Source organism: Ursus arctos, unplaced genomic scaffold (genome assembly GCF_023065955.2).
Source record: "Ursus arctos isolate Adak ecotype North America unplaced genomic scaffold, UrsArc2.0 scaffold_19, whole genome shotgun sequence".
NCBI classification, from domain to species: domain Eukaryota; kingdom Metazoa; phylum Chordata; class Mammalia; order Carnivora; family Ursidae; genus Ursus; species Ursus arctos.
Genome location: NW_026622863.1, coordinates 43,060,685 through 43,086,035, shown reverse-complemented (window position 1 = coordinate 43,086,035; position 25,351 = coordinate 43,060,685). Strand labels below are relative to the sequence as shown.

Sequence of the window (25,351 nt, the reverse complement as noted above, 5' to 3'; positions counted from 1 at the left end):
AGCTGGCTGCTCAGCTGGAGCTGGATGGCCTCATGTGTCTGGTGGTTGACAGGCTGGTCCGCGGAGGTACTCAGTTCTTGGTTCTCTGTGTGGCCTTGTCATCAGGCAAGCTCAATTTACTTACATAGTGGCCTCCAGGTTTACTGCACAGAAAGAAGCAAGGCCAGCCCTAAACCCAAATGCCTTCCAAACCTTTGCTTGCATCATGTTTGCCGATGTCCCATTGGCTAAAGCATGTCCCATGGCCAAGCCTAGCGTTAGTATAGGAGGAAAATGCATAAAGGGTAGAAAAAGAGAGGCATGATTCACGGCGGGGGGGGGGGGGGGCGGTGGTGGCCATTGCTGCAAGATTGGATGTTATACCTTTTGGCTACAAGCAGCAGGAAACCCCACGTGGGTAGTTCTAAACAATAACTGAGCGCACATGAAAGAAAGTCCAGAGCCAGGACACAATTTGGGGTTGGTCCTCTCCCTTCAAGGACTGGGGTTCTTTCATTCCTCCACTCGATGCTGTTCACAGTGTCAGCCTCATCAGGCTAGTTCCCCTCACAGTCTAGGATGTTTATTATTAGCAACTTTAAGTCTCACAACAACCCTAAAACGTAAGTCATATTATAATACCCATTTTTAGAAAATTGAGACACAGAAATGTCAAGTTACTGATGCAAAGTCATGGGAAAAGGAGGGCTGTCGTTTGAACACTGTCTCCAGAATGTACTTTTAGCCCCGTGAGCATTTCTTGACTTTTCTGTGAATCAGAATCACTGAGAAGCCTTGTTAAAACAGATTGCTGGGCCCCACACGCTGATTCAGTGGTTCTAGGATGGGGCCTGAGAATTTGTTCCTCAGAGAACAAATTCCTAAGGGATGCTGGTGCTGTAGGTTCAGGGACCACGCTTAAGGCCAGTGCACTAAACTCTGCTGCCTCTGTTGGGTCATTTGTGCCCACGTTTATGAGCATTAGGAAATGTATTGGCTCCAGATTACTCCATCTTAAAAATGTAGAAGGATCCAGCAGCAGGCTACTCTGTCTTGTTGGTTCCAGTTGGCCACAAATCCACTCTTCAGCTGACAAAGGGGTAGGTGACTTTTACAGCAGTCAGGCCTCGCCTTGAGTTGGCTTTAGTGCCCCCAGCTGCTAGCTCAGTGAGAGAGGTTTGGAATAGGTCATGGAGAGTCATCCACTTAGTGTTTCCATATCCCCTATGTGTGTGGTTCTCAGACAAAGAAACCATGGATTTTTCGAGAGCTGTAGGAATACCAGTTGTGTTAAACATGTTGAAGGAACATAGGTTGGTCTCTAGTGTAACTTCTTTGTCAGAGATTTTCTAGGTATTTGTGAGTGTGTGTGTGTGTGTGTGTGTGTGTTCATTTTATTTTATTTATTTATTTTTTAATTATCTTTCTTTATTTTTTTTATTTTTTATTTTTTTAAAGATTTTATTTATTTATTTGACAGAGACAGAGACAGCCAGCGAGAGAGGGAACACAAGCAGGGGGAGTGGGAGAGGAAGAAGCAGGCTCATAGCAGAGGAGCCTGATGTGGGGCTCGATCCCGGAACGCCGGGATCACGCCCTGAGCCGAAGGCAGACGCTTAACCGCTATGCCACCCAGGCGCCCCTGTGTGTTCATTTTAAGAAGGAGTTGTAAAATCAAATCACCACAGGGACTAGGCAGATAATCTGAATGAATGAATAGTCTTTTCTCTTCAGTATTTAATTATGAGAAGTTTCAAACCTACAGAAAAAAGTATAAAGACTTTAACATTGACTCACATACCCACCGTCTGGATTCAACAATGAATATTTTGCTACACGTGCGTTATCACCTATCTAGCCACATATACTCTCATCTACTCATCATGTACACTCGTGTACTCATCAAGGGTGTTACCCAAATATCACCTTCAATGCACAGAAGATAGGATTTTACATTCCTTTGGCCTTTCATACGCTCTGCAGTCTGCTACGACCTGCCTGCTCTCTTTTTCAGCTAGCCACTTTTCAGTCCTTATTTCCTCCCATCCCAGACATCTTGTCTGGAGTGCCCACCCCTGTTCTTTCTCCTTGATCCTTCAAAATCCTGCCTGCCCTTTACGACCAAGATCATACCTTCTTCTCACAAAACCTGCTGTGATCTCTCTATCCTAAAGTGACCTTTCCCTTTTGAGATTCCTCTAACCTAGTGATTTTAAACCATGCCTGTACTTAGGAGCCTTTAAAAGTATAAAAGCCCTATCCCCAGAGAGTCTGATTTTATCCATTTGTGGAAAGACCCAGGAGTCCATAATTTAAAACACCACAGTTAATTTTAAAGTACAGCTAGAGATGAGGGGTGAAACCATAGCTCTCAGTCATCCTGGCTATGCTTTATTAATAATTAATTACTGTGGTGGAGGGCTGGCCTCTGGGATTGCTATTACTATAGGCAGGGGGCAAGTTGGGGTCCTGTTTTAAGGCCATTCCACAGCCAGTGCAGAACAGTTGTGCTGGTAGGGTACAGGAAATTTAGGAGAGGGTCCCCTGAGAGGAGAGGGCACAGCATGGAATTAGTTTGGGAGACACAGTGTCATCCCTCAAGGAGGAATGGTGTTCTGAGAAGGGATGCACAATCAAATCACCAAAGGGACCAGGCAGGGAGCTAAATGAAATGGGTAAGGTAGGAGTTGCAGCCATCTGCCAATAGCATACATGGGCTAATGGACCCCTAGTGTGAGTCACCTTCAGCCAACTGTGGCCCCTGCAGCAATGCGAAGCCCAGAGTGGTCAGATTTATGGATTTTTTTCAATAGGACTGACAAGTTGATATTTTTATCTGAGATCATCCAACATATAAGTGATATAAAGGAAATGTTTTGTATGGCTCAAACTAACCCTATCTGTGGACTGTGGATTGTGTCCTCTTTTAAAATCTTTTTTTAAAAAAGATTTATTTATTTATTTTAGAGAAAGAGAGAGAGAGTGCATAAACAGGGGGAGGGGCAGAGGGAGAGAATCCCAAGCAGACTCCCACCGAGCACAGAGCCTGATGTGGGGCTTGATCTCACAACCCCGAGATCATGACCTGAGCCAAAACCAAGAGTTGGACACTCAACTGATTGAGCCAAGGAGGTGCTGTGCTCTCTTTTAAAAGACAGAAAAACTGAGGGGCTAGGAAGAATCCCAGAACTGGATCCCTAGGCTCCCTGGGGCTTGGTTTCTGCACACCTCCATGCCAAGATACCTCACCAAAACCTTCATGCCAAGGACCATTACATATTCCCACCCTCCAAAGTACAGCTTTCTAGGTAGCAGAAGGCATTTGAAACTGTGTTAGGGGAATAATAACAATAAATGCACATTCAGTTATCTAAAATATTTGACTGCTTAGTGGGTTTGCAGGCTCTGCTTTGGGCACCAGGATAATAACAGTGAACAATGCATATGGAACTTAGAGTCTAGCAGGAAGTCAGAAAATAAAAATGAGTAATGCATTATCTAGAGTTAAGGGGGTACATTAAAGCATAAGAACCTGAGTGAAAAGAAGGGATTTTCATAGAATGGCTAGGGAAGTCCTCCCTGAGCACGCACTGTGTGCAACAGTCCTTTGTCTTGAGTCCTTACATTTACCGACTTCTCTGATCCTCAGCACAGTCCTGTGAGATAAGCACTGTTCTGTCTTGTTTCACAGAAGAAACGGAAGTGCTGAGAGGTTAACTAATTTGCTGAAGGGTACTCTAGTGGGGGACAGTGTGATTTGAGTCCATAGTCTTCCCAACCATGCGCTTGCACCCTTCAGAAGGGATCAGGGCAGTGGGAGTGTGAACAAGGGGGAGGAATGCATCCTGCTACAAAGTATACATATTGGTGGGTACTCACCCCCTGGAGACTCAGCTGCTTCAAGTAGGTAGAGCATAATGCTTAGACCAAATAGGTCTCCGATATTCTTCAAGCTCAGTAAGATGATTATTTTTTACTGTTTAACTTTGTGTGTGTGATGTCTTCCTGTTCTCCCTGCCTAGATTTAAAGCTCCCAATGTGAAAGGACTTGTGTTTTGCTTTCATCCCCGGTAGCAGCTAGTCTAGAATGTTGACAGTAATAGGTGCGTAAATGATGCTGGCTGTATAGACAAAGGAGAATAATGGTGTTTGAACCCTTGGCACTAAGGTCACATAGGGGAAGAAAAAAAACCTCATTTTCTTCTACCTATTTTGGGTTCATTGGCTGGGGCCCTATAAATTAGACCAACAAAAGACAGATCAACAAGAGAAAAACAAACAGAAGTTTATTGACACATGCATCATAGATACACATGGGAGCACTCAGTGATGAGTAACTCAAAGGGGTGGTTAGAACTTGGGCTCATATAGCTTCTTAACAAAAGAACAATAACTTTTTAGAGAAACAACAAGACAAAGGAAAAGGATTTTGAGTTTCGAGGACGGCAAATTGTGGTGGAAGATAGTAGTTAGTAAGGTTTGTTGTGTGGTTCCTTTGATGCCATCTCCTGGCTCATAAGGGTCTAGAGTTGTTTCCAGAGATTAACTTATGTTCTTCCCAGTAGAGCGGGGAGGGGAGATACGTTCACAAATTTATGTTCTGCTTTTAGGCAGATAGAGGGAGGGCAGAGAGCTCTTCTTGTTTCTACTTCTCAATGCCTTTGGCCCAAAATAATCCTTATGCCAAAATGGCATAATTTGGAGTGGCATATTCTGCTACCCTTTATTCACAATCCCAAGTAGGGTTTAGAAATCTCTACCTCCCACAGGGAAGCCTCGTGATGGCTCATCCTGAGTTGTGAACAAGACTAACTCCTGGATGAACAGTGGTGTGTTTTGTGTTAAAGGCATTCGTGGCATTCAGGGATGTGGCTGTGGACTTCACCCAGGAAGAGTGGAGGTTGCTGAGCCCAGCTCAGAGAACCCTGCACTGGGAAGTGATGCTGGAGACCTACAACCACCTGGTCTCACTAGGTAAGGATGACTTCCCTTAGCACTTAAAACCTGCCCCACAGAGTCTTTTCTGCACATCACGAGGAAAGGCTACCCATGAAGCAGCTTCGTCCTAGGGTTGGGCTTAGAAACAATAATCCCCCTCCCTCAGGGGAAATCTGGATTTAGTGGAATTGAAAACAGGTAGATTTCCTCACGTTGCCTCTAACACTACATTTCCACGCCTCTTTCCCAAGGCTGGGGCTCTCTTTTTGCTTTATCTTGTTTGAAACCTAGGTGATTTTCCAAGCATTTGACAAAATACAGCATCCTTTCCTGATTAAAACCCTTCAGAGTGTAGGAATAGAAGGTACATTTCTCAATCTCATAAAAGCCATCTATGAAAAGCCTACTGCAAATATTATTCTCAGTGGGGAAAAGCTGGAAGCCTTTCCCTTAAGATCAGGAACACGACAAGGATGCCCACTCTCGCCACTATTATTCAACATAGTACTAGAAGTCCTTGCAACAGCAATCAGACAACAAAAAGGGATCAAAGGTATTCAAATCGGCAAAGAAGAAGTCAAAATGTCTCTCTTCGCAGACGACATGATACTCTATATGGAAAACCCAAAAGAAGCCACTCCCAAACTATTAGAAGTTATAGAGCAATTCAGTAACGTGGCGGGATACAAAATCAATGCTCCGAAATCAGTTGCATTTCTGTACACGAATAACGAGAACGAAGAAAGAGAAATCAGGGAATCCATCCCATTTACAATAGCACCAAAAACCATACGTTACCTTGGAATTAACTTAACCAGAGACGTAAAGGACCTTTATTCTAGAAACTATAAATCACTCTTAAAAGACATTGAGGAAGACATAAAAAGATGGAAAGATATTCCATGCTCATGGATCAGAAGAATTAACATAGTTAAAATGTCCATGCTACCCAGAGCAATCTACACTTTCAATGCTATCCCGATCAAAATACCGAGAACGTTTTTCAAAGAACTGGAACAAATAGTCCTTAAATTTGTATGGAACCAGAAAAGACCCCGAATCTCCAAGGAACTGTTGAAAAGGAAAAACAAAGCTGGGGGTATCACAATGCCGGATTTCGAGCTGTACTACAAAGCTGTGATCACAAAGACAGCATGGTACTGGCACAAAAACAGACACATAGACCAATGGAACAGAATAGAGAGCCCAGAAATGGACCCTCAGCTCTTTGGGCAACTAATATTTGATAAAGCAGGAAAAAACATCCGGTGGGAAAAAGACAGTCTCTTCAATAAATGGTGCTGGGAAAATTGGACAGCTACATGCAAAAGAATGAAACTTGACCACTATCTCACACCATACACAAAAATAAACTCCAAATAGATGAAAGACCTCGATGTGAGACAGGAATCCATCAAAATTCTAGAGGAGAACATAGGCAGCAACCTCTTTGACATCGGCCAAAGCAACCTTTTTCATGATACATCCCCAAAGGCAAGAGAAACAAAAGACAAAATGAATTTATGGGACTTCATCAAGATTAAAAGTTTCTGCACAGCCAAGGAAACAGTCAGAAAACCTAAGAGGCAGCCCACGGAATGGGAGAATATATTTGCAAATGACACTACAGATAAAGGACTGGTATCCAAGATCTACAAAGAACTTCTCAAACTCAATACATGAGAAACAAATAAACAAATCAAAAAATGGGCAGAAGATATGAACAGACACTTTTCCAATGAAGATATACAAATGGCTAACAGACACATGAAAAAATGTTCAAAATCATTAGCCATCAGGGAAATTCAAATCAAAACCACACTGAGATACCACCTTACGCCAGTTAGAATGGCAAAAATAGACAAGGCAAGAGACAACAATTGTTGGAGAGGATGTGGAGAAAGGGGATCCCTCCTACATTGTTGGTGGGAATGCAAGTTGGTACAGCCACTCTGGAAAACCGTGTGGAGGTCCCTTAAAAAGTTAAAAATTGAGCTACCCTATGATCCAGCCATTGCACTACTGGGTGTTTACCCCAAAGATACAGACGTAGTGAAGAGAAGGGCCATATGCACCCCAATGTTCATAGCAGCAATGTCCACAATAGCTAAATCGTGGAAGGAGCCGAGATGCCCTGCAACAGATGACTGGATTAAGAAGTTGTGGTCCATATATACAATGGAATATTACTCAGCAATCAGAAAGAATGAGTTCTCAACATTTGCTACAACATGGACGGCACTGGAGGAGATAATGCTTAGTGAAATAAGTCAAGCAGAGAAAGACAACTATCATATGATTTCTCTCATCTATGGAACATAAGAACTAGAATGAGCAGTAGGGGAAGAAAGGGATAAAGAAAGGGGGGGTAATCAGAAGGGGGAATGAAACATGAGAGACTATGGACTATGAGAAACAAACTGAGGGCTACAGAGGGGAGGGGGGTGGGGGAATGGGATAGACCGGTGATGGGTAGTAAGGAGGGCACATATTGCATGGTGCACTGGGTGTTATACACAACTAATGAATCATCGAGCCTTACATCGAAAACCGGGGATGTACTGTATGGTGACTAACATAATATAATAAAAAATCATTATAAAAAAAAATGAAACCTAGGTGATTTTCCTTCACCAACTGTTAATGTGCTGTTTTCCTGACTGGAGTCACCTTTACTTACTCAGCTCTTCTGAGGAGAGTTCACAATTATAGGTCCTTTGTACCACCCTTTGGGTTTCCCTACGCATTTTGGCTCTGAGTTATGAAATGGCCCCTTGAGCCCATAACCAAGAATCTCCTTGTTGTTGTTTTTTTTCCCCCATGAGCAGAAATTCCATTTTGCAAACCAAAACTCATTTCTCAGCTGGAGCAAGGGGAAGAGCCTTGGATAGAGGAGAGACAACATCCACTGGGCCTCTGTCCAGGTGAGTGTGACGCAGGGTAGATGGGACCGTCTGCAGCTTGGAAGATAGGGAAGGAGGAGGCATCTCTCAGGTACAGGGAAGAAGCTCTTCTCAGGCCTCCTAGGTCATTGGTAAGTCTGCCTGGCATGACCTCCCTTCCAGAATATCATTTTCAATTGAGGGAGGGGCTTTCTTGATTTCCTTGTCTCTTTCCTCCACCAGGAAACCTCCCTTCCTTTTACTTGGCTTGTCTTCTTCATCATGTTCAGTCTTTCCTCATTCATGGGCTTCTTTCTCCTCTCCTGATCTTAAAAAATACACGTATGTTGTGGACATTAAGTCTGCCACCCTTTGGATACTTTGTAGTTTCCCATAGGTGAAACGTAATTGATTATTTCTACCTTTCCAATTCCCATAATTTAAAAAATGTGTTACTCAGTAATTAAGATTACAGCAGGCTATGAATAATTTAAAAAATATGTACTCATGAGCCAGTATCCCAGCTTAAGAAATAAGGCATTACCTAAACAATTGAAGTTCCGATTTCCCCTACCTCTGCACACCCCTGCCCAAAGAGAACTGTTTTTTTTTAAAGTTAGGGATTTATAAATCTTATGCATAGCCTTTTGCTTTATTGCCTATATATGAATCTCTCAACCATCTATAGTGTTGTTTGACATATTTTTAAACTTTTCTTTAATGTCATCATATTATGTATATCCTCCTGTAGTTTGCTCTCTCCACTGACACCGAGTTTGTAAGATTAACCCATGTTGATACATGTTGTTCTTGTTCATTAATTTTCACTACTATATAGTATTTATTGTATTATATGCATAATTATAATACAATTCATTTATCCATTCTATTTTATTGGACATCTATTTTTTTTTTTAAAGATTTTATTTATTTATTGGACAGAGAAAGACACAGCGAGAGAGGGAACACAAGAAAAGAGAGTGTGAGGGAGAAGCAGGCTTCCCGCCGAGGAGAGAGCCTGATACGGGGCTGGATCCCAGGACCCTGGGATCATGACCTGAGCCGAAGGCAGACGCTTCATGGCTGCGCCACCCAGGTGCCACTGGACATTTATGTTTTTACCAATTTTGGCTATTAAAGAATGCGACTATTGGGGCTCCTGGAGGGCTCAGTGGGTTAAGCGTCTGCCTTCAGCTCAGGTCATGATCCCAGCGTTCTGGGATCGAGCCCTACATCAGACTCCCTGCTCTTTGGGGAGCCTGCTTCTCCCTCTCCCTCTGCCCCTTCCCCTGCTCATGCACACACACACTCTCTCTCTGAAATAAATAAAATCTTTAAAAAATTGCAACTATACACATTCTAATACATGTGTCCTTGGGCATAGAAGCACTTGTTTCTCTAAGATAGATGCCTAGGAGTAGAGTAGCTGAGTCAAAGAGTGTGTACTTGTTCGTCCTGCCTAGGTAATGCCAAATTGCTGTCGACAGTTGTTTCGGTAGTTTGCAAGGCTGCCCTAACAAAGACTTATGTTTCTGACCATCCTTTGGGTATGAAATGGCCTCTCACACTAGTTTTAATTTGATTAGCATTGGGTTTGAGCATCTTTTCATATGTTCCTAGGTTGATTAGCATTGATATTTCCTCTTCTGCGAATTCCCTGTTCAAATCTTTTGCCTGCTTTTCTTTTTCTTGTTCATTTGCTGAAGTATTTAAATAAATGCTGGAGATGGTTCCTTTGTCCGCTAAATGTATTATGTCCCTCTTCTTCCAGCCTGTGGGCTACCTACTTGCTTTTTAAAAAGTTGTTTAGGGGCGCCTAGGCGGCTCAGTTGGTTAAGTGTCTGCCTTAGGCTCAGGTCATGATTCCACGGTCCTGGGTCCCTGAGCAGGGAGCCTGCTTCTGTTGCTATCTCTCAAATAAATAAATAAAATCATCAAAAAAATAAATAAAAAGTTGTTTAATTTTGAAATAATTTAAGTCTCAGGTGTAAAAATAATCCAGCAAGTTCCCATCTATTCTTTACCCAGTTTTCTGCAATTTCAAAACCAGGAAGTTGACATCAATACAATACTATTCAATCAGCTACAGACCTTAATCAGATTCAGATTTCATCAGTTTTTACAGGTACTCTGTTGTTGTTGTTGTTGTCGTATAGTACTGTGAAATTTGTCACTTACGTGTGATTCATGTAAGTGCTACCACAGTAAGGATACATACAGAAAGAATGTTCCACCACTACAAAGAAACTCCTTCATGCTACCCTCCCTCCACCCTTAACCTCTGGCAACCACTGATCTCTTTCCCATTACTTTCAAGAATGTTATGAAATTTATCCAGTGTTTTTAATGGCCTTTCATAATAATTTCATACATTTTAATGTGTTTGGATTTGTCAAACTTTTTTGGTGTTGTCTGTGTGTGTGTCTGTCTGATTTAAGAAGTCCTTCTCTCTGTCAAGATCATAAAGATATTATTTAGATTTTGTCCTTTAAATTAAAAAATATTTTTGCTTTTTACAACTTAGGTCTTTAATCTGTCTGGAATTGATTTTGAGCGTGTTGAGAGATACAAATCTATTTTTATAGATTTCTAAGGGTGTTAAGGAGGGCATGTATTGCATGGAGCACTGGGTGTTACACGCAAACAATGAATCATGGAACACCACATCAAAAGCGAATGATGTACTGTATGGTGACGAAGATATCATAATAAAAATAAATAAATGAATGCATCACCATCAGACTTGGCACCATTCATTGAATAATTCGTCATTTTCCCCAATTTACAATGCCATCTCTCATAATTTGAATTTCAGTATATGCCTGGATCAATGTCTGAACTCTCTGTTTTGTTCCTTGGCTTATGCCTACACCAATATCACGCTGTTTTAATTTCCTATAGCTTTATAGTAAGTCTTAGTGTCTGGGAGGGTAAGTCCTCCCATCTTATTCTTGTCTTTGTGACTTTAGCCCAGTGGGCTTTTACAGTCAGCTTGTCAGTTTCATACGGTATCCTGTCAGGAGTTTGTTGTAGTTGCATTGCCTTCATATATTCAATAATATACATGTATTAATATATTCATTAATTTGGAGAGAATTGACATCTTTTACAATATTAAGTCTTTCTCTTAGTGTTGTGTCTACTTTCACTTATTTATTGAACATCCTTATTACCACCTCTTGCAAGGTTTTATGATGTAAATGTACATCTTTCTTTCTTCTATTTTTTTTAATGTTTTTTTATTATGTTAGTCAACATACAGTACATCCCTGGTTTCTTTCTTTTTTTTTTTTTCTAATGAAAGAAACAAGTGTCTTTATTTGCAGACAACCTGGTTGTCTATTTAGAAACACCCTGGTATCTGCAAGAAAGCTGTTTGCACTAATAAGTGTTTGGCAAGATGGCAAGATACAAGGTTAATAAACACAATGAATTGTCTTACTGCATGCTAACAATGAACAACTCTATACAAGTAGCTTAATAAATAGTGTCATTTTTAATAGGGTGAAAAGAGTAAAACACTTTGCTGTAACTCTAACAAAATATATGCAAGTTATACTGAAAACTAAATATTGATGAGAGAATTAAAGATGATTTACATTCATGTAGACATATACCATGTGAGTGGATTCCATGGCCCAGTATTGTTTTGATATCAGTTCTCCCAGATATATATACAGATTAAGTTGCGGTCCTTTTCAAAATTACAGCAGTATTTTGTAGATATTAGCAAACTGATTTTAAAATTTATATGAAAGGCAAAGCAATTAGGGTGTCAAAACAGTTTTGAAAGAAATACAAAAAGTTAGCCGATTGACACTAAATGATTTTTTTTCCTATAAAGCTACAGTGTTTCAATGCTGTGAGGTTTTGGTGAAAAAAAGGGACATATAGATAAGACCAAATAGAGAATTCAGAAATTGACCCACACATATACCATGCAAAAAATAATTTTATGGAGAAAGAGTAGTCATTTCAATAAATGGTTTGGAGGAATTGGACAGCTGCATGCAGAAAAAGAACTTTGAGCTACATAACCTCATATCTTTTACAAAAACTGACTCAAAATTACTCAGACTAAAACCCGAAAGTATAAAACTTTTTGAATAAAATATAAAAATCTTTGTGACCCTGGATATGCTAGAGTTTTTTTTTTTAATGTTTTTTTATTACATTATGTTAGTCACCATACAGTACATCCCTGGTTTCTGATGTAAAGTTCGATGATTCATTAGTTAGTTCGATGATTCATTAGTTCATCTTTCTTTAAATTTATACATAGGCTTATTTTGTTGCTTTGAGAGTTATGTTTTTAAAAACTAGATTTTTCTAATTTTTTGTTAAAATGTAGAACTAAAATTCATTTCATCATAGTGATCATATACCCAGCAGCCTTGCTGAGTGGTTTAATTAATTCCATAATTTGTCCTGTGTATCTTCTTTGGAGTTTCATATATAGACAACTGTTTCATCTGTTTGTTTTGCCTTTTTTTTTTACTTTGTTGATCATGTCTATTGCATGTATTATGTCTGAACTTCTACTTAATATTTCCTTACTATTCTTACTTTGGGCTTATTTCACTATTCTTTTTCCAAGTTTTGAGATGGATGCTTAACATTATTACTTTTCAGCCTTCCTGCTTTCCTAGTATAAGGTTTGAGATTATACATTTCCTTCTATTCTTCTTCTCCTTCTTCTTCTTCTTCCTCCCCTTCTTCTTCTTCTTCTTCTTCTTCTTCTTCTTCTTCTTCTTCTTCTTCTCCTTCTCCTTCTTCTTCTTCTTCTTTCTTCTTTCTTCTTCTAAGATTTTATTTTTAAGTAAATCCACACCCAGCGTGGGGCTTGAATTTACAACCCCAAGACCAGGAGTCATGGGCTTCACCAACTGAGCCAGCCAGGAGCCCCATTTCTTTCTATTCTTAACTCATATTTACAGCTTCTGTTCCATCTCTGAATCCTGACCTGTGGCACCTTGAGCCCATGCGGTTGTGGTATTTCACCACTATTTCTCCACTGCTGTAGTTGTGTGTATTGGGAGTGCTTTGTAGCTAGAAAATTCTAGCCCCTCCCTTTTTATTGCAGCTTTTTTAGTGTGAACTTTTTAGTCCAACCAGCTTCTGTTCACTTCGGGGTGTTTTCTAATGACTTGAAGTCATTATTTGTTGTATTTTATCCAGTTTTGTCATTGTTTTCTGCAGGGGATTTTTGTGACCAATTCAGTCTGCTGCCATTTTCAGAAGTAGGCTTCATCCTGTATTTTTTTTTTAAGGTGTTATTTATTTATTTGACACAGAGACAGCCAGCGAGAGAGGGAACACAGGCAAGGGGAGTGGGAGAGGAAGAAGCAGGCTCCCAGCAGAGGAGCCTGATGTGGGGCTCAATCCCAGGACCCCAGGATCATGCCCTGAGCTGAAGGCAGACGCCCAACGACTAAGCCACCCAGGCGCCCTGTATCCTGTATGTTTTTGACTTGACATTTGGAAATTACTTCAAAATTACAGAAAATTTGCAAAAATAAAAATAGTACAAAGAACCCCTTTATATGCTCTATGTACACACATATGTGTAAATATATATGGCATATATGTTGTTATAAAATGGCATCAGGGGCACATGGTTGGCTCAGTCAGTAAAGCATGCAACTCTTGATCTTGGGGTTGTGAGTTTGATACCTAGGTTGGATGTAGTGATTATGTAAAAATAAAATCTTTTAAAAAATAAATAAAATGGCATCATGAAATCACCTGTTAGTATTTTATATTTGCTTGTGTGCTGTCTTATATGCATGCTCTCCCTTCTCCTTCCCCCTCAGTATGTGTGTGTGTGTTTATGTGTGTGTGTGTGCGCGTGTGTATAGGTTCATATGTGCATGTTTGTTAAAAGGTTTTCTAAGAAGGGCAGTGTTCTCATATAACCAGAGTAGTTACCAACCTCAGTAAATTTAACTTTGATACAGTAATTTTATCTAATATCTACTTCTCATATTGTAATTTTGTCAGTAGAAACAGTAATATCTTTTTTTACTCTCCAGAAAATGATCCCTTCCAGGTTTCAGTAGTGCATTTACATGTCATGTCTATTTAATCTCCCTTAATATAGATCATTTCAGTAACCTTTGTTTGCCTTTTATGACACTGACATTTTAGAAATATACAGTCTTACAGTTTTTTAACAACTTCATTGAGATATGATTTATATACCATAAAACCTAGTTATTTTAAGTGTGCAGTTGCATTATTTTTGGTAAATGTTTATTGTTGTATGATCATTATATTTAACTTTAGAATATTCTGTCATTCCACAAAGCTCCCTTGTGCCCATTTGCATCTATCCCTCCTCCCATCTGAGCTCTGGGGAACTGCTGATATGCTGTCTCTATGGATTTGATGTTTCTGGACATATTCTACAAATGGTATCATAAAATATATGGTCTTTTGTATCTGGCACAATATTTTTGAGGTTCATCCAGGTTGTGGCATGTATCAGTAATCCATTCAGTAATCGATTCCTTTTCTTTTCTTTTCTTTTTTTTTTTTTTTGAGAGAGAAAGAGAGCACGTAAGTGTGTAGGGAGGTGGGGGTGGGGAGGAGGGGAGAGGGGGAGCAAGAGAGAGAATCCCAAGCAGGCTCCATGCTCAGCACAGAGCCGGAGGTGGGGCTGATCCCATGACCCTGAGATCATGACCTGAGCTGAAATCAAGAGTGGGAAGCTTAACCCACTGAGCCACCCAGGTGGCCTAGTTCCTTTTTATTGCCATATAATATTCCAGTGTATGGACATAGCACATTTTGTTTACCTATTCACAGGTTGACAGACATATGGGTTGTGTCCACTTTTTGGCTATTGTGAATAACGCTGCTAAGAACAATCATGTACAGGTCTCAATGTGGGCATATGTTTTCATTTTTGGGTAGATATGTAGGTGTAAAATTTCTGGATTGTATGATATGTTTATATTTAACTTTTTAAGAAACTGCAAAATTATTTTCCAAAGTGGCTGTACGTCTCTATTAGTATTTCTATTTTACATTTCTGTTTTCTATTTTTACATATTCTATTAGCAGTGTTTTTCTACATCCTTGTCAGCATTTGAAATTGTCTCTAATTTGGATTACAGACATTCTAGTGGGTGTATAGCGGTATTTCACTGTGGTTTTAATTTGCATTTCCCTAGTGACTGATGGTGTTGATTGTTTTTTTAAAGATTTTATTTATTTATTAGAGAGAGAGAGTGCGTGTGTGCAGTGCATGAGTGGGGGGAAGGGCAGAGGGAGAGGGAGAAGCAGACTACCTGCTGAGCAGGGAGCCTGCCGCAGGGCTCAATCCCAGGATGCCGATATCATTACCTGAGCTGAAGGCAGACACTTAACTGACTGAGCCACCCAGGTGGCCTATGTTGATCTTTTTATGTTCTTAGTAACCCTTTGCATTTCTTTGGTGAAATAGCTATTCAGTTCTTTTGCCCATTTTTAAATTGGATTGTTTTGTCTTCTTTTTGAGTTTAAGAGTTTCACATATTCTAGATACAGTCCTATATCAGATATATGGTTTGCATATCCTTTCAACCCTATAAAACAAGTTTCAGAAAGAGGACAAGTCTGCAGCTTGTCTTTTCATTCTCTTCATGCTGTCTCTTCAAGCATAACAGTTTTAAACTTTAATGATATCCAATTTAACAAAATTTTAAGTGGATTGTGCTTTTGGTGGTGTAACTAAGAACTTTTTGTCTTTTGTTTGGAATGTTTGGTGTATTCATATTTAATGTAATTATTGATATCATTTAAGTCTGCCATTTTGCTACTTGTTTTTGATATGCTTCATGTTTTTGAATTCCCCTACTTTTTGGCATATGTATATATAATATATATATAATTTTTGTAGTTATTTTCTTAATTCAGCTCTAGGAATTAAAAATGCATCTAATTAATTTAACATAATCTAATTAATACTAACTTCATTCCATTAACTATATATATATATATATATTATAAAGCCCATAATATGGTGTTAGTTATTGTCTTTTATAATAATCTTATGCATTTCATAGAAATTAAGAGAAGAAGAGAAAAATATACATAAGTAGTCTTTTATATTTACCTGCATACTTACCAGTTTTGGTGGTCCGCAGTTGTTCCTGTGGATTTGAGTTAGTGTCTGGTGTCATTTCTTTTCAGCCTGACAGACTTAGTTAGCATTTCTCGTAAGGCATGTTTGCTAGCAACAGATACTCTCTGAGTATTTGTTAATCTGCGAATATCTGTATCAGTTTCATTTTTGAAGGATAGTTTCATGAGAATAGAATTCTTCCTTAGTAGCTTTTTCAGCTTTATTTCAGCACCTTAAATAAGTCATTCCACACTCTGTTGTCTCTGGTGAGAAGTTAGCACTAATCATATTGTTTCCTCCTGTGCATGTTGAATCATTTTGCTTTTGCTGCTTTCAAGATTTTCTCTTTTGTCTTTTTTTCTGATAGCAATTTGGCTATGATGTGACTCTCTGGGGCTCTCTTTATGTTTTTCTTTCTTTTTTTTAAAAGATTTTATTTATTTGAGAGAGAGAGAGGGAACAAGCATGATGGGGGTGGGGAGGGCAGAGGGAGAGGGAGAAGCAGACTCCCTGCTGAGCAGGGAGCCCAATGCGGAACTCAGTCCCAGGCCCCGGGGATCATGACCTGAGCTGGAGGCAGAAGCTTAACCGACTGAGCCATCCAGGTGCCCTCTATGTTTTTCTTGCAGTTTGTTGAGCTTCTTGGATTTATAGACTAATGTTTTTCAACAAATTTCAGACTTTTTAGTTGTTATTTCTTCAGACATTTTTTTCTGCTCTTTTCTCTGTCTTCTCCTGTGCATTTCCATTACGCATTGATTGATTTATCTGATGGCGTCCCACAGGTTTCTGGAGCTCTTTGCTTTTCTTCATCTTTCTTTCACCTGCTTTTTCAGTTTAGGTAATTTCTATTGATTTATCTTCAACTCCATTGGTTCTGTTGCAAACCCAAATATGCTGTTGTATCTTCCTAGCAATTATGTAATTTCAGTTATTTTACTTTCTAATTCCAGAGTTTCCTTTTCATTTCTTTTTAATGGTTTTTATTCTTTATTGAGATTTTTGTATTTCTTAAGTTACCATACTTTCCTTTAAGTTTTTACACGTTGTTTCCTTTAGTTCTTTAAATATATTCATAATATCAGCTTTGAACTCTTTCTTTCCCTGTAAATCAACATCTGGGCCACCCAGCAACAGTTTCTATTGTCTGCATTTTTTTCCTCAGTATGGGTCACTCTTTCCTGTTTCTTTGGAAACTGGATGTTTTAGATACTATGTTTTAGCCCCACTGGTAGCTGATGACGTTTCCTGCCTAGATATTGTTGTTGCCACTTTTAGTAACTTTTCTAGACTAAATATGTGGAATATGTTTTCTCTGTGAAGTTGACGTTTCCACTTGATTTGTTATTGTGTTCTTGTGTTTATTTTTAATCCTGGCTGCCTGATTTCAACCTTGTGTCTGCAGAGCTTAGTGATCTGCAACAATTAGCAATAGGTTATGTTCAAAGACTTGGAGCCAGTAAGGCTCCCTGCCTCTGCCAATGGATACATGGGTGGGTTGGGGAGCTCATTCAAAGTTCGGATGGATTCCGAGTCTTGTCTGGCTTTTCACTTACCACTGATCCCTCTAGTTTTTCCTCTGTAGCTGGTGATAGCCTCTGTGTCAGGCAGGGTTATGTGCAGAGCTTGGGCACCCATCCATCTCCCTTGCTTTTGCAAACAGCCTTCCAGTCAGCCAGGGTTGTGTGGTGAGTTTATCAAGCCCCTCCCTGTCTCTCTCGCTTTCAGGTTTTCCCCTGCTACATTTCTGGATGGTCTACCAGTCATCTTCTTTCTTTCTCCTTTCTCCCTTCTCCCTTCTCCCTTCTCCCTTCTCCCTCCTCCCTCCTCCCTCCTCCTCCTCCTCCTCCTCCTCCTTCCTTCCTTCCTTCCTTCCTTCCTTCCTTCCTTCCTTCCTTCTTCCTTCTTTTCTTCTTCTTTCTTCTTCTTCCTTCTTTCTCTTTTCTTTTCTTTTCTTTTTTCTTTTCTTCCCTTTCCCTTTCCCTTTCCCTTTCCCTTTCCCTTTCCCTTCTCCCAACCAAGACTGCAGCCTCAGATAGCAGTCACTGGTGGCTTCCCTGTTCACTTACCACCTAGATCACATTTATTGACAGTTCCACCCAGCATTGGTTTCTCACCTTCCACTCAAATCAGGTGACTGCCCCTGTTGCAGGAACAGAACTGATGGTTTTATGACCCGTCCTAGTATAACTACCATACCAACCAAGCTGGGGGATCAGAAGGATGAGATCAGCTTTAGGCAATAATGCTCCAGATTCCCACTTTTCTTATCCGGAGTTCATGGTTTTCATGAATAAATACTTCTCAAAGTATTGTATGTGTTTGATTGCTTTCTGGAAGTAAACTTTTTACTCTGTCAGGCATTGTGAAAATAAGGTTTTGGTATGAGTTTTCTACATTGCAATAGGACAAGGGGCCAAAATATCTTTCTGTAAGGGGCTGCCCAGTAAATCTTTTAAAGGTTTCCAGGTCACATGCAGTCTATTACCCCATTGGTTGGTTGGTTTGTTTGCTTATTTATTTATTTCTCTTTCTTTCTTTGACTCCTTAGAAAGGTAAATCCATTTTTAACTGGTGGGCCATACAAAAACAGGTTGCAGGCTGAATTTGGCCTACCCGACAAGTTTGCTAACTCCAGTAATTAAAAACGTACTGTATAAAGTAAAATGAAAAATAGCTCTTGTTATAGATGTGAGGATGTCTGAGTGGGAGACAGGTTGTGATATAAACATATTACAAACGACCAATGGGCAAAGCAAAATGGCCCTGGCAACCCTACTCGTGGCTACTCTGACTAAAAATATTCTTTCTTCAGCAGGATCAAAGCTAAACATTCAACCTTGTCCCCACTGCCTGCTGGCATTCACTAGTCAGCAAGGCCTCAGCCAACATGTGTGGTTCAGTCACCTTCCTCAGCTCTTCTCAAGTTTATGTGCAGGAAATCATGTCCACCCAGGGAAACACTATCCAGAAGATCAAAAAGAGCAGCAGAAGCAACTCCTTGGTCAAACCTGCTGGAGTGACAAAGCAGAAATTCAAGAGACAGAAGAAGACTCCAAGCCCTTGTCGGGGAGAGTAAGCAGAAGAGGCACTTCAGAGGTGTTGTCCCGCCCACTGCAAGAACAGCCAGTAAGGTCCAAGCAAGACAACACAGTGATGGACAGAGGGCCCAGCCGAGAGCAGAGGACAGACCTTGAGGAAACAGACAAAGTGTTGCATGGTGTAGAAGTCTCCGGATTTGGAGCAATCAAATACGGGGAGTTTGGGCTTGGCTTTATGAAGGAGTCACACCTGCTCAGCCTCCAGAAGATGCACACAGGGGAGACACCTTACATGTACACCGAGTGGGGACAGAGCTTTAGCAATATGTCAGTCCTCATCAAAAACCAGAGGTCACCCTCTGGGGAAAAGCCTTATGTGTGCAAGGAATGTGGACGAGGCTTTACTGGAAGTCAAATCTCATCACCCACCAGAGGACACACTCAGGGGAAAAACCTTTTGTGTGCAAGGAGTGTGGACGAGGCTTTACTTGGAAGTCAAACCTCTTCACACACCAGAGGACACATTCAGGGGTCAAGCCGTATGTGTGCAAGGAGTGCGGGCAGAGCTTTAGCCTGAAGTCAAACCTTATCACACACCAGAGGGCACACTCTGGGGAGAAGCCTTATATTTGCAGGGAGTGTGGGCATGGCTTTCGCCAGCATTCACATCTCATCAGACATAAGAGGACACATTCGGGAGAGAAGCCTTATGTGTGCAGGGAGTGTGAGCAAAGCTTTAGCCAGAAATCACACCTCATCAGACACTTAAGGACACACACAGGAGAGAAGCCTTACGTATGCACAGAATGTGGGCGCCATTTTAGCTGGAAATCAAATCTCAAGACACACCAGAGGACACACTCAGGGGTTAAACCTTATGTATGCCTGGAGTGTGGGCAGTGCTTTAGCCTGAAGTCAAACCTTAACAAACATCAGAGATCACACACAGGGGAGAAGCCATTTGTGTGCAGGGAATGTGGGCGAGGCTTTACCCGGAAATCAACCCTTATCACACACCAGAGGACACACTCAGGGGAAAAGCCATTTGTATGCAGGGAGTGTGGGCGAGGCTTTAATGATAAGTCAACCCTCATCTCACACCAGAGAACACATTCAGGGGAAAAGCCTTTCATATGCAGGGAGTGTGGTAAAAGGTTTAGCCAGAAGCCAAACCTATTCAGGCATAGGAGGGCACACTCAGGAAGCATACCCTTTGTGTGCAGGGAGTGTGGCCAAGGCTTTTGTGATAAGTTAACTCTCATAACACACAAGAAGGCACACTCAGGGGGGAAGCCTCATGTGTGCAGGGAGTGTGGGCAAGGCTTTAGCCGGCAGTCACACCTTATTAGACATCAGAGGATACATTCAGGAGAGAAACCTTATATTTGTAGGAAGTGTGGGCGAGGCTTTAGTCCGAAATCAAACCTTATCAGACATCAGAGGACACACTCAGGATAGAAACCTTGTAGAGTGTGGTGAAATCTTTAGCCAAGACTCATACTTCATGAGATGCCAGAAGTCACACCTAGGGCTGTGGCTTTAGTAGTAAGTCAGCCATTGCCAGACACCAAAGTGGAGACATCTTATGTGTGACAGGAGTGTTCACGAGCCTAATGGTAAGAGTCAACATCTCCAGTCCACATGAAGGAGAACTGCTGGCTCATTTTCAGAGCCCTGGCATTCCCTAGTGGGGATGGTGGGTTGTGGAAGATCTGTCAGATACTTGATGGAGGGGGTACTTCTAAGTAGGTTGAAATTAGGGAATGGAGGCTATTCTAATGTCATTTCCCGAGAATACTTGAGCACTCCTTACACAGTAGCCTGGATGTTAGAGAAACAGCAACAGTAGAGCTCATCTCTTGTCTGTCTTACCTTCTGAAAACAAGAGACTTGACAGAAACCATGGCCGACTTAATCTTGGTTTCCCAGAGCATGACCCAGCAGAGTCAGCTTCAGGGAGAGTTTGGGAAATGGTGAATTCATGGGAACAGAGATGGTACATGGGTAGAAGTCTTTATTATGCAATGAGCTGACTGGTGAGAAGGATTGTGACTCTCCTAGCTCTAGGTTTTGGGAAGAAGTATCCATTTTTGCTTGTTTCCTGGGGCCCTCTCTGGTTTCTAGGTTGAATCCATACTGAAGATATTTTTATTTATTGATATATTTAGACTAGAAATGTATTATATGCTTTCATGAAGAAAACACACTCACATATACAGAAATAGAAAATGAAATTACTTTCTATTTGAATTACCATACTACATCCCACAGGTAATTTTTTGGTTTAAATTAACCATTGTAAAATATATGATTTTTCTGGTTGGGAATACTCTCTTTTTGAGAATGGCAGTGTCCCACAGATTCCCTTATAATTCTGAGCCATGACCCGATATTTTTTCACAGAACTTGACTAAATGATTCTGAGTTTTATTTGGCAAGTAGAATTTTGAGGAATGGCAGGATAATATAAGAACTGTATAATAGCATGTCTTTTTAAACATCCGTGGACAGATATCTAGAATAGAACTATATAAAAAAAATAAAAAAAAACAAACTCACTTGTATATGAATATTTAGAAAGTGAGGAAGCAGGATTTCAAGCTATTATGAAAATGGCAAGTTCAAGATTCGGTGTTTGGGTCATTGGCTCTCAACTGAGGGAAAAAATAAACATAGGTCCCAAAGTCTCAATAGAGTTAGAGTTATAAAATCACTAGCTCAGATAATACAAGGTGCAGGGGTCTTTTTAATTTAATTTAATGTTTTATTTTAAGTACACTCCATGCCCAACATGGGGCTTGAACTCACGACCCTGAGGTTGAGTCACACACTCTACAGACTGAGCCAACCGGACAGACAGACTCAACCCTAAGGTGTAGGAGTCTTATTAATTTTATTCAAAATCTAAGTTTCAGTGGAGTGAAAAGGAACCTGGTGGAGAATTATGAAATATTATCCTAGATGGAGCTGCTGGCATGCCTTGCCCTTCTCAGTCCTTCCTATGGTAAATCCTGGCCTGCTGCTATTTCTCCTTCTCAATAGAAAAATACTTTTAGAGTTTTAATCTCTTTGCATCTTGAATTGAATTATTCTTTTCCATAAAATGATGTCACGAAAATAAGGATTCCAAAAGTAAAAATGTGTATTTTACTGGTTTTTTTTTTAAGAAGAGATATTTCAGTTTTCAATGTAATCGGTCCATAAATCCAAAAGATTTTGCCTTAAATCATTTAAAATTCTCAACAACAAAAAATAGAACACTGCCGGTATCTGAAGATTCAAACAGATTCAAAGAGACTCAAACCTGGGGAGACATTTATATAGAACAGCAACCAAACAGAGACTGGAAATGGTAGAAAGATGACCCATACTTTGGCCCTACCCAGTCCCCATCTATACTGATTCTTTCTTTTTTTTAAAGATTTTATTTATTTATTTGACAGAGAAAGACAGCCAGCTAGAGAAGGAACACAAGCAGGGGGAGTGGGAGAGGAAGAAGCAGGCTCCTAGCGGAGGAGCCTGATGTGGGGCTCGATCCCAGAACGCTGGGATCACGCCCTGAGCCGAAGGCAGACGCTTAACGACTGCGCCACCCAGGTGCCCCCCATCTATACTGATTCTTAAACCTGCATTAGATCCTCTGCTTAAAACTTCTCAGAAGAGACAGAATTGGTACAGGTTACCTGACTTCTCCACTTGGGCCTAACATTAAAACCTGTGTGCACGTCTGGAAGCTGATGAGGCAAGCACCAGATAGTGTTCATATATGTGAATCTTCAAAATCTTGTGTTTTTTTTTTTCTTTTTCCAATATGTATGGACTAGCTATCTACCAATGCCCCATATTTTACATCCTGAGATAACAACTCTAGATGTTTAAAACAAACAGAAAAAGTGCCCAAGCCCATCCACTCCTATGGTTAAGTAATAGACTATACTGCATGAAGAAAATTTTGAAGAAAAGATGATGAACAGTATGAAACAATATCACTTCAAATCCATAAGCCTGTTATGGTCACCATTGAAATTGTTTCAAAAGGGGGTAGCAGGGGCACCTGGCTGGCTCAGTCAGGTAGAGCATGGGACTCGTGATCTTGGGATCATGAGTTTGAGCCCCATGTTGGATGTAGAGATGACTTAAGGAAAAGAAGAAAAAGAAAAGGGGTGGCAGTAAGTTTTAATATAACTATTCTATTTTAACTTACTATGGATCAGTGGTTCTCTAAGTGTGGTCAGAGGATGTTTGGGGGCCCTTTCAGGTGATCTACTTGGTCAAACAAATTTCATTATAACACTAAGACCTGATTTGCTTTTTTCCATTGTGCTGAAATTTGCATGGATTGTGCGAAAGTAATGGTGGGTTAAACTGCTGGGCTTGAATCAGGACAGTGTTGCCAAACTGTATACTAGTTCTTGTGTTCTTTACCATCACGCACTTGTGGTAAAAACATGTCAGTTCCACTTAAGAATGTTCATCGTAAGACAGTTAAAATTAGTTTTGTTAAACTTGACCCTGAGTACAAAATTTTTACTTTTTTTTTTGTGAGTACAAAATTTTTAAATTATGCTTTTGATTTTGAGATAATTTTGGATTCACGTGCATTTGTAAGAAATTATGTAGAGAGATCCCATGAACTCTTTGCCCAGTTTACCCTGATGGTAATGTTTTGCAAAACGATAATGTTACAACCAGATTATTAAAATTTATATATACATATATATACATCTTAAAATATATATTATTATAAATACATAAAAAATAATGTATATATAATATTATATATATGTTAATATACACACACACATCTTCTAAATATTTTATGTAATGAAGAGAGAAAGGCTTATAGAGTTTTTCTTCATGCTGAAGTATCAAGTTGTTTCCAGGAAATGCACTTTTATGATTGTTTGTGTTGTGCATTGAACTAGCCACCTTTTTATGGACACCAATTTTATTTGCAAGAATAACTGACAAATTTTGAATAAGTGGATGAAGACCTGTATATCTGGTAAACATTTTGTCAAAAATGAAGTGATTTATAAAACCTGACAGTAAAGAAAACGGATAGTAATTTTTGTTACTTTGACTTTCAAACAAAAAATAAGCATATTGAAAAACAAGTATCTGTCACCCTGAACTTGACAGCTTTCGAATACTTAGTCTTTTGTGATGAGATGCTTTTGATATTAATGAATGTGATTTTGTAATACCATATACTGAAATAGGTCAATGTTTGGAAGGTCTGCCTAACTCATTGAATCAGTATTTTCTAAATGATTACTGTGTGATGCTATAAAATCATCTGTGGTGATATTAAAGTATAAGATAGACAAATGGATTTTAATTTAAGAGATAGAGGCTAGGGGTGCCTTGCTCGCTGAGTTGGTGGAGCATGCACTTCCTGATCTCGGGAGTTGTACGTTTTGAGCCCCACCTTGGGGATAGAGTTTACTTAAAACAACAACAACAACAACAACTGCAAGAAAACATTAAAATTAAAATTAATACCGATCTTAGATAGATAAAGGTCGGATTCCACATTATAGTAACATTTAAGAAATTACCACTTGTTGATTTTGGGTGTAGTGTCAATAAGATTGACAAATATCTGAAAAGGCCATTAAAATACTTGTTCATTTTTACATCCTGGATGTGCGAGGCCAGATTTTCTTTATTTATCTCAGCAGATTAAATGTAAGAGCACATTGGGACGCCTGGGTGGCTCAGTAGGTTGAGCATTCAACTCTTGATTTTGGCTCAGGTCATGATCTCAGAGTTGTGAGATTAAGCCCCATGTCAGGCTCCGTGCTGGGTGGGGATCCTGCTTGTGAATCTCTCTCTCCCTCTGCCCCTCTCCACCCACCCTTAAATACATTAAATAAATAAATAAATGCAAGAGCACATATAAAATACCAGCTGTATTCTGTTACACTAGGATTAGAGAGATTTTTAAAAATATAAAATAATGCCACTCTTCTTATTTATTTGGTTACTTTTTGGTGGAAATATTCAAACTCAAGTGGAAGTGAAAGTTTACTTTTCATTTTAAGTGCATTGTTTCTAGATGTTTATGGTCTTGGGGCGCCTGGCTGGCTTAGTCAGTAGAGCCTGCAACTCTTGGGTTGTGAGTTTGAGCCCCATCTTGGGCATAGAGATTATTAAATTAAAATCTTTAGGGGCGCCTGGGTGGCTTAGTCAGTTAAGCGTCTGACTCTTGGTTTTGGCTCAGGTCATGATCTCAGGGTCATAGGACTGAGCCCCACGTTGGGCCCTACATCGAGTTCTGTGCCCTCAGCACAGAGTCTACTTGGGATTCTTGCTCCCTTTCCCTCAGCCCCTCCCTGTGCTATAAACAAACAAACAAACAAATAAATAAATAAAACCTTTTTTTTTTAATGATTTTTTAT

At 40.0% G+C, this 25,351-nt stretch overlaps 1 protein-coding gene across 1 annotated transcript in view; it reads left to right on the top strand.

The window, feature by feature from the left end:
* Positions 1-23,487, top strand: part of LOC113243633 (zinc finger protein 875-like) — a 29,425-nt gene extending 5,938 nt beyond the window's left edge. The window contains 4 exon segments of the mRNA XM_057314713.1: positions 4,827-4,953; positions 7,746-7,841; positions 18,725-19,348; positions 19,351-23,487. Coding sequence (XP_057170696.1) covers positions 4,827-4,953; positions 7,746-7,841; positions 18,725-19,348; positions 19,351-20,405 — 1,902 coding nt within the window. The 3' untranslated portion in view covers positions 20,406-23,487.
* Positions 23,488-25,351: the final 1,864 nt, after the last annotated feature.